General features: G+C 36.1%; 1 protein-coding gene across 2 annotated transcripts; it reads left to right on the forward strand.

Moving 5' to 3' along the window:
* Positions 1-2313: 2313 nt before the first annotated feature.
* Positions 2314-12512, forward strand: LOC306849669 (torsin-1A-interacting protein 2-like). 2 transcript variants are annotated; one of them, XM_079384863.1, is made up of 10 exons: positions 2314-2529; positions 2632-2713; positions 8709-8750; positions 8956-9054; positions 9447-9551; positions 9949-10059; positions 10398-10505; positions 10707-10769; positions 10861-10899; positions 11363-12512. In XM_079384863.1, exons 2-10 carry the CDS (start codon positions 2692-2694, stop codon positions 12151-12153), a joined length of 1380 nt encoding a protein of 459 aa, XP_079240989.1. In that variant the 5' UTR covers positions 2314-2529; positions 2632-2691; the 3' UTR covers positions 12154-12512. The 2 variants fall into 2 exon arrangements, with proteins under 2 accessions (XP_079240989.1, XP_079240988.1); XM_079384862.1 differs by having other exon boundaries at positions 8709-8774; positions 11363-12511.
* Positions 12513-15386: the final 2874 nt, after the last annotated feature.

A 15386-nucleotide genomic window follows, 5' to 3' on the forward strand; every position in this document is an offset into this window, starting at 1 on the left:
TTTTTAATTATTATTTTGTATTATTTGTGATCACGGTGTTATCACGCATTGATAATTCCTGTTAAAATAATACTAATAACACTCCTAGATTTGATTTTTCACGTGGTATTAGGCAAGGGTGTCTATTATCCCCTTATTTATTTTGACTAATTTCCCAGATATTCGCTTCTTGTATTTCTGATAGTGGTCTTCATGGTATCTCTATTGCTGACAAACAGATACTCATCAGTCAACTGGCTGATGACACCACTCTTTTTTTTTTTTTTTTGCAAGATGCTAAGTTCCTTTAGCATTAAAGTATATGCAGCAATTCTCCAAAGCATCAGGCCTGTTAAGTGTGAACTGATGTCCATCAAAGAATGTAATTTGTCCGACATTTGTAATATTCAAATCAAAGATCAGGTATCTTATTTAGGTGTTATTATAACAAAAAATTAATTGGAGAGATGCTCCTTAAATTTTAATCCATTAATTGAGAGTACTCAGACAAAACTGAATATGTGGCTCCAGCGTGATGATCTCTCATTGAAGGGAAGAATCTTACCAGCCAAAGCTGAAGGTTTGTCAAGGTTAACACATGCTGCTCTCTCTTTGAATGTTGACACTGCCATTCTTAAACAAATTGATACAATGCTTCTCAACTTTGCTTGGAAGAATAAATCATTTTATTAGAAAATCTGTATTTATGAACACCATTGAGAAAGGGGGTTTAAACTTTCTTGATTTCACCACTTTAAACAACACCTTTAAAATAAATTGAATAAAAAACTGTATCAATAAGCCCTCATCTATGGAATCTGATCTCTAATGTTGTTTTTTTCCAAACTAGGTGGTTTAAATTTCTTATTAATCTGTAACTATAACATCATGAAAATCCCTGTCAAATGATCTCTTTTTCATAGGCAAATATTGTTGGCTTGGTCCCTCATTTTTAAACACAATTTTACACCTCACTCATATCTAATCTGGAATAAGAATCTACTGTATAAACACACATCTATTTTTTTATTTTATTTTTTTATTAGTTTAAAAATTTTATTATTTTTGTGTCTCAACTTTTCAATCAAAATGTTATTGCAGTGTCCTTATATAACTGGCAAACTTCCTATTGCTTTGGCCAATTATCACAAACAAGCATTACTGGTCACTTTTGTACAAACACAATTTTTCTCCTAGCAGGTGTTTTATATGGAACAATGGTAATATCATTCATAATAACAGGTCATTGTATATGGAGAGCTGGGTTCAGCATAACATATTAATCGTAAACCAGTTTATTGACAAGAATGGGCAATTATACACTTACCCAAATTTTATTACAAAATATGGCTTTTTTGTAAATGAAAAAGAATTTAACAAAGTAATTAAGGCTATTACCAGTGGTATAATAATTTTAACCAAATTCTCTGATGTAAATATCAATTGTATAAACCTACAAAATCCCCAACTTTTTGTAAATGGTCTTTCCTTTTTTGATAAACATTTTAATAACAGCTTTATAAGAAACTCCTTTAATGTTCCATGTAAATCAAAATGGTTTAAACCTCATTGTATATCTTGGCATAGCTTTTGGATCTTACCATATAAATATGTAATTTCTAATAAAGTAAAAGAAGTACTTTACAAAATTATTCACAGATGTTATCCTGTAAATGCAACTGTTAGCAGATATATTCATAGTGTTTGTGATAAATGTACCTTTTGTAAAATATATGTTGAAGATATTGAACGTTTATTTTTCTTTTGCCCTTTTTCTATTTCATTTTGGGTTGACTTTAAAGTAGACCTAAAAAAAAAAAAAAAACAAAGCCCTTAATTTAGAACCTCGTGATATTTTACTTTGTTTTCAAAACCCATCTTTTTCTGATAAACAAATTTACATGATCAATCTGTTAATTTGCAAAGTTTTATATTCATAAACCATCATATATTACATTTTGTAACCCTGATCTTAAAATATACTTTAAAACCCTTTCTAATATGAGATCAAGTAAGAAGCTTATAAAAACAATACAAATTCTAAAGCTTTTCAAATTTATGTAACTGCCCTAATGTATGTATAACTTTTTATTTATCTTTATTTTTATCCTCTTTTTTTATCTTATTGTTTAATTTAAATGTTTGTATTCATTTAGTTTTGTTGTTGTTCTGTTTTGAATGCTTTTGAGATGTACAACATTGCCCTATGTTTGCTTTGTGCTATTGTGTAATGAAACTGAATTAATAATAATTAAAAAAAAAAAAAAAAAATTAAAAAACATCTTTAGTAAAACAGCTCCATATTTAACGGATCGCATACAAATCCCACAAATCACTTGAACCGGAAGCAACGAGACCTGCGGACACACCCTCAGAAAACGTTCCCAGCACCCGGACGAGTAGTGGCGCAGTCGCGTGACTTGTCAGATAGGGCAAAAGCCGAAATATTATCTATGATTGATGGCAGTTAGGTAGGTCTGTGTTTCAGCCTGGAAGGACAGGTTTCATAGGTACTTGTTCTACGTGTCAATCGCGTTTGCTGCATTTCAGGTTATAATGTTACTCCATTAACTCTTTAACATATTATATTTTTTGTCACTGGGGCATTTGTGGTTTACATGCTTGTTAATGTGCTGTTGTTTCTACATTTAGGTCCATCTCAAATGCTCTACAATACAACACATTGATAAAGGAAGCATTTGTGCGAGAGGAATGGCAAACAAAGGCAACACTGGTAAATATATCAAATGTTCTTGAAATGTTACGTTTAAATATGCAAATGAGGCGTTATCTTTATATATTAAATATAGACTAATTTGCACACATTTTCAAGACTGATAGAACATTGGAATAAGCCAGGTTCAAAATGACTGTTTCATTTTGTTGACGTTTGTTGAAGTTTAAAGTAGGGCTGCCACTAACGACTATTTTTATTTCGATTAATCTATCTACTAATTTTTCGATTAATCGATTAATCTAAACGATTAATTTCCCACAAGAACAACAATTTTACTTAAAATATTTATTAAACCAAATGAAATCCAAATTTCTATGAAATCCTTTTTTAAAGCAAAAGTAAAGTGTAACAGAGTGCAAGAAGCAAATCTCATAGTCCAAATCACTGAAATCAAAGTTCAGTATTATAGTGTGAGAAAGACAACATATCCATGTGTTCTAGTCTAATAATAAATACAATTATAATCAAAAAACACTTTTTAAAGGAGTATTTAATTTGAATAAACATTTAAGTATTTAAGTAAATATTATTTACCAGAATTTATTTAGGTGAAAAATGTAAATGTATAGTATTTCTGAAAAAAACACTTTTTTAAATATAAAATCAATTAATTCGAGATGTTTTTTATTATTCAAATTTAATGGAACAGTTCAAATGGAATCCAGAATATAATGGAAAACAGAATTTGGTACAGATAACTGTAAAACTGAATTAATTAGACAGGCTTTTTGATTAATACAATTTAAAAAATGAATTTGGAAATAAAATGGATTTCATAGGGCCCTATAATTATAATATTTATTTTATGTGGTAATAAAAGAGAACAATAGCTTTTATGACTTAAAGTACATATATAATAGCAATGATGCAATAATAATTAGTTCAAATAAAGTATCAAAAGTAAGAAATCATATTGAACAAAACTGTTAAAATACATAATGTATTATAAACAATAGAGCTAATGTAGATTACGCATTACAACAAAGGCCTGTAATAACATAACTACAAAAATTTGTTCACAAGTATGAAAGACATGGAGGCAAAAAAATAAAAAATACTGTCAACAAATAAGATAAGATAAAATAATGGTATATAAATGAATGAAATAAGAACAGATCTCTCTCTAAAAACATTAAGAATATAAAACTGGAAAGTTTAGTGAAAGTTAGTTTCACTACAGAAGATTTCTGGCTCATGCCTTTTGCCTTATATGTAATGTATATATATGATATGTACTGTGAATGTAGTGGTGTGAAAAAGTGTTGGCCCCCTTCCTGATTTTTTTTATTTTTTTGCATGTGTGTCACACTTTAATGTTTCAGATCATCAAACATATTTAAATATTAATCAAAGATAACACAAGTAAACACAACATGCAGTTTTTGAATGAAGTTTTTTATTATGAAGGGAAAACAAAATCCAAACCCACATGGCCCTGTGTGAAAAAGTGCTTGCCCCCTAAACCTAATAACTGGTTGGGCCACCCTTAGCAGCAACAACTGCAATCAAGCGTTTGCGATAACTTGCAATGAGTCTGTTACAGCGCTGTGGAGGAAGTTTGGCCCACTCATCTTGGCAGAATTGTTGTAATTCAGCCACATTGGAGGGTTTTCGAGCATGAACCGCCTTTTTAAGGTCATGCCACAGCATCTCAATAGGATTCAGGTCAGGACTTTGACTAGGCCACTCCAAAGTCGTCATTTTGTTTTTCTTCAGCCATTCAGAGGTGGATTTGCTGGTGTGTTTTGGATCATTGTCCTGCTGCAGAACCCAAGTTCACTTCAGCTTGAGGTCACGAACAGATGGACGGACATTGGGTCTCATTCACTAAACATGCGTACGCACAAATTTGCGTACGGATGTTTTCACGAATAAATCATGATTCATCAAAAAGTTTCGTACTAAAATTTATTCTAAATGTATGAAAAAATTCAAGAACAACTTATACCACACGTACGCAATAATCATGTACGCCCGGGGCCTTATAAGCATGTATATAGAACCCTACATATAATTAGATATGTTATTTACAAGGTGGGTGAAAAGTAACTAGACGTAAAAATTGATAAAGTATAATTAGAGGTCCAATTATATAAATGTGTGTGTATATATATATATATATATATATATATATATATATATATATATATATATATATATAATTAGAGGTCCAAACAACAAATCACCTGATCTATCCTTATATAAACGGTGATTATTGTGTCTCACCTTGTGTTTGGAGGCATGGCACATTTGGTACTGCTTGAAGACATTGCAGCGCGTGATCTAAGGAGAGAGCGCGTCTTTAGAGAGCGCACAGACATGTTTGCTGAGACTGACGAATGGCTGTTCAGTTGCTTTAGGTTGCCCAGAGAAGTCCTTATTGATTTATGCAACTCACTGGAACCACACCTAAGCCATATCACCAACCGCTCTCACCCTATACCACCTTATCTCCAAGTTCTGTGTACTATCGGACTACTTGCTACGGGAACATTTCAAAGGGAAATTGGGGACCGAGCCAGAATTTCCCAACCCTCTATAAGCCGGGCTATTCACAAGTTGGTAAAAACTATTGTAGGTCTTATGCCAACTTATGTAAAATTTCCTTATGACGTGGCACACCAGATGGTAGTTAAGAGGGGGTTCTATGAGATCAGGGGCATACCTAATACCATCGGTGCAATAGACTGTACCCATGTGCGTATCAAAGCACCATCCACAAATGCAATAAACTATGTGAACAGAACAAATTACCACTCCATCAACGTTCAAATAGTCTGCCAGCTGTAACATACTGAATGTTGTTGCACGCTGGCCCGGAGGAACTCACGATTCCTTTATTTTACAAAACAGTTATTTAGGGCAGCGCTTGCAAGCTGGGGGTGGTGAAGAGGGATGGCTTCTTGGTGAGTAGAAGTGTGCCCAGAATATTTTTTAGTTAATTTAAATAAAGGTTCATTATCATGATGCTTGTTGTAGGTGACAGGGGTTATGGTCTGAAAACATGGCTCATGACACCTCTAGTCAACCCAACGACCCCTCAGGAAGTCCGCTACAACCTGAAACATGCCCATGCGCGCTCAGTGATTGAACGCACAATAGGGTTACTCAAATGCCATTGGATGTGCTTGGATGCAGCTGGTGGAATGCTGTTATACAGGCCAGAGAAGATCTGTCAGATTGTTTTAGCATGTTGTGTACTGCACAACATCGCAATGGCACGGGGTGTACCTGCTCCTTATGGACCACACGCACAGCCGGAACCTGTGAGTACCGAGATGCACGCTCCAGCCCAAGCAGCACTTCAAGCACGCCTTCAGTTGATACGTTTCTAATGGTATATAATCTCATTCTAGTTTTTTAAATAGCTTTTGTAGTTTGCTGCAGTGCACATTCTATAATTGAGCAAATGGAATTTGTAAAAGTGCTATTAACGGTTGCAAAAAAGTTTGAGGGAATATTAAAACGCATCAGAAAACAGAATTTTGCCACAATATATTTATTCACATTTATGCACTTCTGTGATTGCCAATAAATGCTATCAATTTATTCAGTGACTCATTTATTTCCTGTAGGCCAGCTGCCACATCCTTAACGGCAAGGATGAGGGCATCTTGACTAGCGAGCACCTCGTCGGTCAGGACTCGTGCGCCAGTGCGCCTCTGTGAAGGGGTATAACGAGTGCATTGGGAAGTAGATGGCTGGACTTCAGCTTCTTCATTTCCATCTGCTGTCTGTGGATGTTCTGCAAAAGCCGGAAGTTTTGAGTTATGATGATTACTTGAATACATTCCTTAAAATAAAGATTTTAATTTAAGCAAATTATACCGTGTTGTAATTGCTCCTGTATTAGGCCACTCTCACCCTCACTCCTTTCTATAATGCCACTCAAGCTTGACTGTCCTATAATTGCAGCCATTCTTTCATCGAAGGCAGACAGATCAGGTGGCCCCTGCCCTCCACCCGTGTCTTTTTTCCTCTGTTGAACTGAAATTCTTCTTTTGGCCTTGAACTTCATGTCAAACCACTTTTTATTTACTTCGGCAACCATTCGAATTTCTGGTGAAACCACATTAAGGGCTTGTGTTACCGCATCCCATGTTTCTTTTTTAACCTGTGCCCGTTACGCCAGTGAATTTTTTCTGGCTTCCACCTCTGACAGCAAAACCTCATGTTCATTATCGTTAAAGTTCTTTTTCTTTGTCTTTTGTTTCGGTGCCATAATTGTCTTTCTCTGGACGAGTGGCGCTTTGCAGAAAGCCCTTATATGGAGCTGGTTTGGGCGTGTATTATGCGAATTACTAACCTCATGCACGCGGGCGCTCATTTAGAAGACTCCAAATTCACTAACAGAAGAAAGAGTTTAAGAACAAGCTCATGTGCGTACGCACGTGTTGTGAATTAGGCGGAAAGTTTTTGTGAGAAGTTCAAATGTGCGTATAAATACGAAAAACTTATGCAATTATTAGTGAATGGGACCCATTGTCCTTCAGGATTTTTTGGTAGACAGCTGAATTCATGGTTCCATTTATCACAGCAAGTCTTCCGGTCCTGAAGCAGCAAAAGAGCCCCAGACCATCACACTACCACCACCATATTTTACTGTTGGTATGATGTTCTTTTTCTGAAATGCTGTGTTACTTTTACGCCAGATGTAATGGGACACACACCTTCCAAAAAGTTCAACTCGTCAGTCCACAAGAGTATTTTCACAAAAGTCTTGGGGATCATCAAGATGTTTTCTGGCAAAACTGAGACGAGCCTTTATGTTCGTTTTGCTCAGCAGCGGTTTTCGTCTTGGAACTCTGCCATGCAGGCCATTTTTGCCCAGTCTCTTTCTTATGAACACTGACCTTAACTGAGGCAAGTGAGGCCTGCAGTTCGTTAGATGTTGTTGTGGGGTCTTTTGTGATGTGATGTGAGAGATACTGCCAAGTATGGTGACCCATACTCGGAATTTGTGCTCTGCATTTAACCCATCCAACGTGCACACACACAGCAGTGAACACACACACACACCGTGAAAACACACCCGGAGCAGTGGGCAGCCATTTATGCTGCGTCGCCCGGGGAGCAGTTGGTGGTTCGGTGCCTTGCTCAAGGGCACCTCAGTCGTGGTATTGAGGGTGGAGAGAGTGCTGGACATTCACTCCCCCCACCTACAATCCCTGCCGGCCCGAGACTCGAACCCGCAACCTTTGGATTACGAGTCCAACTCTCTAACCATTAGGCCACGACTGCCCCTTTTGTGACCTCTTGGATGAGTCGTCGCTGCGCTCTTGAGGTAATTTTGGTCAGCCAGCCACTCCTGGGAAGGTTCACCACTGTTCCATGTTTTCGCCATTTCTGGATAATGGCTCGCACTGTGGTTCACTGGAGTCCCAAAGCTTTAGAAATGGCTTTATAACCTTTTCCAGACTGATAGATCTCAATTACTTTCTTTCTCATTTGTTCCTGAATTTCTTTGGATCTCAACATGATGTGTAGCTTTTGAGGATCTTTTGGTCTAATCTTGGGCAAACACTTTTTCCACACATGGCCATGTGGGTTTGGATTTTGTTTTCCCTTCATAAAAAAAAAAACCTTCATTTAAAAACTGCATGTTGTGTTTACTTGTGTTGTCTTTGATTAATATTTAAAATTGTTTGATGATCTGAAACATTAAAGTGTGTCAAACATGCAAAAAAATAAAAAATCAGGAAGGGGGCCAACACTTTTTCGCACCACTGTATGGGTATATATAAGATATGTACTGTGAATGTACTGTGATTGGCATCTACAGGTGAAAATAGATGAAGTGTAATAACATAACTACAAAAATTTGTTCACAAGTATGAAAGAAGACATGGAGGCAAAACAAAACAAAAAATTTCAAAATTGACCAGCATATGAAAAAACAAGGGAATAATCGGAAACAGAAAAAGAAAGAAAGCTGTGCTTATATCATTTAATTGGTCTTTAATAACCTGAACTGCTCTTTTCCTCTTTCCAGATCCAGAATTACCATCTGATCCATCTAGTAGTTCTCTGTCAAGTAAGGAAACTACAAAGGAAAATGGTAACTGTAGCATAAAGACAAGCACATAGTGTCAGTTCTGTCGATCGCAGTATATCACTGTACCTTTTGCTCTTTTCCATGCTAGACTGCATAGATGGGTGGGGAGTTCAGAAGTGATCCTGACAGAATTATTAATGCTGGTTGTGCACAACACTATATATTTCCCTTGTCTGACACACAGAGGAAACAATCCAGGAGCAATCCAGTCGTGGGAATGACCATCAGTCTAGCCCTGCCCTTGACACAACAGTGAAAAGTGAACCTGAGGAGAAACAAGAAGGTATGCTTGCACATAATATTATTAATATTTAGAGAGTTTACAGTGGTTGCATGTAGTTATTCTTCGTCACGTAATAAAAAAGATATGCAGAAGAGATATTTGAGGCATGACGTTTATGACGATTACAGATTGGCTGTGTGATTAATCAGATTTTAACTACAGTTAAGATTTTGGCTTCCAATAATTATGAAAACAAGATAATTGGATCAGGCATTTAATATGCCGCATTTCGCTTTGCAATGATACAATAGTGCACGTTCGCAAAATTATCATGATTTTGATTTATGCTGTAATCGAGCAGCCCTAATTACAGATTTAATGTTTGTTGTAATGCTTTTCAGCACATTCAGTTATTACACACAACACTATATATTTTTCCTTGTTTGACACAGAGACAGGAAAGCAATCCAGCCACGGGAATGACCCTCAGCCTAACCCAGACCCTGATAAAAGAGTGAAAAGCAAGAATGGTAGTGAACCTGCGGAACAACAAGAAGGTGTGCTTGCACATCATATTATTAATGTTTAGTGAGTTTACAGTTACATTTAGTTATTCTTTGTCATGTAGCACAAAAATATATGCAGAGGAGATATGTGGAGCATAATGTTTATGAATATTACAGATTGGCTGTGAGATTAATCAGATTTTATTTTCAATTAAGGCTTTTTCTTCCAACAATTATGAAAACAAAAAAAATGGATCAAGCAATTACTGTGCTGCATTGCACTTTGCAATGATACAGCAGTGCACTTTCACAAAATAATTGTGGTTATGATTTTGCTGTAATGGAACAGCCATAATTACAGATTTAATGTTTGTTTGATGGTTTATAGCACTGTTTACCTTCAGTTATCGCACACAACACTATATATTTTTCCTTGTCTGATACACAGAGGAGACGATCCAGGAGCAATCTAGTCACAGTAATGACCCTCAGCCAAACCCAGACCGTGATACAACAGTGAAAATTGAGAATAGCAGTGAACCTGAGGAGAAACAAGACGGTTTGCTTGCACATTATATTATTAATGTTTGGAGAGTTTACAGTGGCTACATTTAGTTTTTCCTTGTCAAAAAATGCAGAAGCGATATGTGTTATTTTCAATGAAGAATTTGGCTTCCAACAATTCTGAAAACAAAATAATTGGATAAAGTAATTACTGTGCCACATTCTGCTTTGCAATGATACAGCAGTGCACTATCACAAAATAATTGTGATTATGATTTTTGCTGTAATCAAGCAGCCCTAATTACAGATTTAATATTTGTTTAATGCTTTATAGCACTGTTTACGTTTAGTTATTTCACACAACACTATATATTTTCCTCCTCTTATACACAGAAGAGACAGGAAAGCAATCCACTCACAGGAATGACCCTCAGCCAAACCCAGACCCTGATACAACAGTGAAAAACGAGAATAGCAGTGAACCTGAGGAGAAACAAGACGGTTTGCTTGCACATTATATTATTAATGTAAATTGGATAAAGTAATTACTGTGCTGCATTCTGCTTTGCAATGATACAGAGAAAGAGGTATTTTTTCTTACAATAAGGCAGTTGGAATCCAGTTAGGAATCAGAAAATAATGCTATTTAACAGCTGATCTCAACTAAATGGCTAAAACTGCTTTTTTACTTCTGCTTTACAGGTGTTGGCCCATCTGGTGATTCTTCACCTAAAGAAGATAATAATACACCTAAAGAAGAGGATGGTAAGTCTGATTTACAGGAGGTTATGACCATGCTTTTTTTATTCAAACTGAATTGATGTTTGTACATTAAATATTCAATATTCGCTTACAGACAACAAAATTGTGGCTACTTCAGTTACTTGGCCTAGCAGTGAGTTATTTTCTCTCTATTCTAAATGTTCTAACTCTGAACAAACTACTTGTCTAAAAATGTCTGTATCATTATGGTGATTTTCGCAGAGAAGGAGACAATAATTTCACTCTAAGAATTTCTTTTCTTACAGAATCAATGTTTGTCATTGTCATTGCCGCTGTGGTATGTCTTATATTAGAGCTGCGTAATATTGACTCAACTTTGTTTTTTAGGCTAGACGTTGTATATGTGCAAGCTTCTTCAGTGGTCTCTGATACTGACAGGATCGCTGGCTTGGGGCTTTTTTTGTGGCTTTTTGGCCTATTAGAAGTTCTTATGCTCCCATGCATTTGCCTCAAACTGATGTTTCTGAAAGCACTGACTCTATAAACAAATTACTTGTCTAAAAATGTCTGAATGACTGAACGATTTTTTTACAGAGAAGCAGTCAATAATTTAACATTAGTTTCTTTTCTTACAGAACCATTATGGACTTGCTGTTCAGTTGGTGTCATTCTGTTATCTGTGATGTGTGCTGCATTATATCCACATATTCCTGACTCAACTCCACCTGTACCAAAAGAATTTAATGTGGTGGATGTGTTCAATCAGGAAATGAAAAAGCTTGAGTCTAGCTTTCCAAATCAGCATCCAGAGCTCTGGAGGAGGAGTCTTATTCATCTCAGGCGCCACCTAAAGACTGAGAACCCCTCTGAACCCGTCAGCCTGATTCTGACTTCTGGTCACAGAGCTGAAGAGACACTTGGTTGCCTGGCCAAATGCTTGGCCCAAGCCTTTTCTACTGCTCTTAACTCTTCGGTTCTGAATATTAATGGCAAAGACAAAGCGTCACAAGACAGTGGTCAGGTCAAGCTGGACATTGATAGTGAACTGAGAAAAGCCTTTGAGGGTAAAAATTCTGCTGCAGTTATCCACCGTTTTGAGGAGCTCCCTCCTGGATCCACTCTCATCTTCTACCGTTACTGTGACCATGAGAATGCAGCTTATAAAGACGTCTTCCTGGCCTTTACTGTAATGCTTGATGCAGAAGTGGAAGTGCTATCCAATATCAGTCTGGGAAGACTTGAGGAGATGGTTCAAGAGCACATAAAACAGAAGTTTGTCTCCTCTGACAAGTCAGCTGTGTTTAATCAAATGGACGTTGACAAACTGAGTGGACTTTGGAGCAGAATTTCACATCTCATCTTGCCAGTGGCTGCAGAAGAGAAGATTGAACAGCAGGGCTGTGGGGAATGTAATAAATCATATTAAAGACACTTTTTGCAAAAAACAACAACAACAATTTTACATATTAGATAAAAATATATGCATATGGATATGTGCTGCTGTGTGGATGATAGGCCTCAGTTTTCTTTGACAATAAATTATAACTTTTCAGATGAAATTTATATTAGGAATAAATGAAGGAACTTTCCCAATTTGCATAGTTTTTCTTTATTTCTTATGTAGATCTATTTGTATCTAAATTATGTCTTACATTAAAGTTATTTTTAATCTGTAAATTTGGTTGGCCAGGGATGAACCTGTTATATTTGTGGTATGGTTGGTTTTTTCCTACTTCAAAGCTTTATTGGAGAAAATAAAGTGCCTTAATAAATGATTATGCTCTACTCTGCTTTCTATGACTTGGTTCTGACGGAAAACAGAAAAAGGGATGAACACAAATTAATTTGGCAGTGGCTATTTGCACTGTGTAAATAGCAGTGTTTTTAACAATGTGCTATTTACACTGTGCAAATAGCTATAGATTCTATTTACACTGTTAAAATAGCAAGATTTTCTGCTATTTATACTACTTATTGCAAATCGTGGCAATTGCACCTCAGTATTGTAGTATTACAGTACTATCGCAGTTTCCTGGTCTCCTGACACAAGACTAGCTATATCTTTAAGCAGTCATTTCTCAGTTCTGTAAACATGCAGTACACATAAAAAATGATTACAAATAAAATTTGACAGTCACATGTTTGAAGGTGTACAAGATGTGCTACAGTTTACTGTACATAGCCTATAGAATAGTGACATTTCCATCATCTAATGTACTGGTACTGTACTGTAATTATACTGAATTTAGTTAAATACTTTTTCTTATTTTTTTCCGTTACGCTGTCATCGCTGCAGCTGAAAAGTAGCACATTACTGCTGAATTATCACAGAATAAAATATAAATGTAAGCACTGCTTACATTTATATTTTATTCTGTGATAATTCTGGGGTGGCAGGTGGATCAAGTTCAAGTTAATTTTATTTGTATAGCTGACCAAAGTGCTTCACAGATGATACCACATACACAGAAAAACAGATCAGACAAAATGTAATATAACCCGATAAAATAAAAAAAATTATAATAATAAAAAAAATACAAAAATAAATAAAAATAAAAGATAATAAATAAATTATAATTAAATAAAAAAGGTCATATCACAGTAATCAATACACTAAGGAAAACAAATACGTTTTTAGCAGGGACTTAAAAACAGACAGCGACGGGGCCATTCTAATAGAGGCAGGGCATTCCAAAGTCGGGGCCCTGCCACTGCAAATGCACACTCACCTCTGCGCTTATAACGTGAGGGACTACCAACAAAGCCTGGTCACAGGATCGTAGGCTTCTGGACGGAGTGTAGAGATGAAGAAGCTCAGAGAGGTAGACAAGGGCTACGTTGTGAAGGGATTTACATACAAAGAGTAAAATTTTAAAATCTATTCTCTGACAAACCGGCAACCAGTGTAAGGATTTAAGAACCGGGGTGATGTGTTCATGTTTACGACACTTTAAAAGAAGTCTGGCCGCAGCATTCTGAACAATCGGTAGATCCGCCCCTGTATTAAGTTCATTATTAAGAGTTCAGTAATATCTATCATTATTTGCTTCTGTCCTGTTTTTATTAATTTATTTACTCCAACTTAAGGCCCTATAACCCAGCAAAACATTCACGAGAAACTTGTGGCCCGGATGGGCCAGATTTGTCCAGGGCCGAATTTTAACCCCAGTCCAGCCCTGCTTCCCGGTTAAACGTTTCATTCACGCACGCGGTGGTCAGACATGCGCTTTTTTCTGAGCGCACACACCCAAAGCGCGCGCACGAAAAAGCCCGTCAGACAGCGCCTGATTACTGAACTAAGTTATATTTTGTGCTAATACTGTCAAAACACACAAGGTTTATGTATAGACTCAGTTGGTTATGTCTAAAATGAAAGTAAACAGCTGAGAGAAACGGATGCGTGCCTGTATATTAGATGGGAGCAGGTCTTAAAGGGACAGTACTAAACATGCTGCCGACTGTAATTAAAGGGATAGTTCACCCTAAAATTTTAATTTCTGTCATTATTTACTCACTCACATTTTGTCTCAAACCTGTATTAATTTATTTATTGTGCTGAACACAAAATAAGATATTTTGGAGAATCTGGGTAACCAAACAGTTGCTGGTCAACAAAAAATAATATGGAAGTCACTGAGGACCAGCAACTGTTTGGTTTTCCACATTCTTCAAAAGAGCATTTATGTTTAGCAGAAGAAAGAAACTCTTTGAGGTTTAAAACAACTTTTGAGTGAGTAAATGATGGTATAAAAATAACACCATTTTTATTTTTGGGTGAATTATTCTTTTAATGTTAATAAAACACCAAACACAAAGAGAAAAATCACTCACTACTCTTGACTGAAAAACTTTAATACAGTTGCTTTAATAGGAATCAGTCTATATAGTGATTTATTCTTATATTTGTTCATTCAATTTCTTGAATGCGCCTGCTAAATACACCTATTGTAGCCTACCTGAAAATAAAACACTGTTTATTGTATTTGTATATTGTGTGTATTTGTAATGTGTATCTTTGTTCTCATTTTTTAATAAAAAAGATAAAATAATGACAAAGATTTTTTATCTTCACCCACTTTGGCCTAAATATCGACCAATCTTTTTTAGGGGTTCAAGCACGCAGTGCTGAAACCCTATTGTAATTGTTAGGATTTTAAATTTTATTATTATTATTATTATTCTCCGGTAAAACTGATCGTGCAGACCAAACCGTAAGGCCTAGAGAGCTGAAACTTGGTCAGAACGTAGTAGTATTGCTTGCTACTCAGATCCAAAGACTCGCCCCAATCTGCCTATCGGGGGCGCTACAGCGATCAAAAAGGCGTAATCGCTCATAGATCCTAAACCGCTTGTCATAGACTCAAAAATTTAACATTTTTGGAATCCTTGGGTCATCAATGCTTTGATGGTCACTCTGAATTTGGGACTAGGATGTCCCGTTTTTGCACAAAATTGAGTGAAATCCGAAACCTACTTTTGCAAACTAGTCGATTGGAACCAAACCACTGCAGAAATACTCCCTGGACAGTGAATATCAATAATTATAAAAAAAAGTTGAAATTTCGACTCACTGTTGCAATGGGGCCCCAAAACGTTTGAAAGTCGAGGGCCAATTTTAAAAGTCTATAACACGTGAACGAAATGAGATATCTTCACCAA

The sequence above is a fragment of the Barbus barbus genome (genome assembly GCF_936440315.1).
Source record: "Barbus barbus genome assembly, chromosome: 29".
Taxonomy (NCBI): domain Eukaryota; kingdom Metazoa; phylum Chordata; class Actinopteri; order Cypriniformes; family Cyprinidae; genus Barbus; species Barbus barbus.

What these genes read in the sequence shown, in the direction of transcription:
- LOC306849669 (XM_079384862.1), top strand. Translation starts at nt 2,692, where the DNA reads ATGGCAAACAAAGGCAACACTG. An exon ending in ACCTGAGGAGAAACAAGAAG is followed by an intron (nt 9,055 to 9,446) that starts GTATGCTTGCAC and finishes TGTTTGACACAG; the next exon opens with AGACAGGAAAGCAATCCAGC. An exon ending in ACCTGCGGAACAACAAGAAG is followed by an intron (nt 9,552 to 9,948) that starts GTGTGCTTGCAC and finishes TCTGATACACAG; the next exon opens with AGGAGACGATCCAGGAGCAA.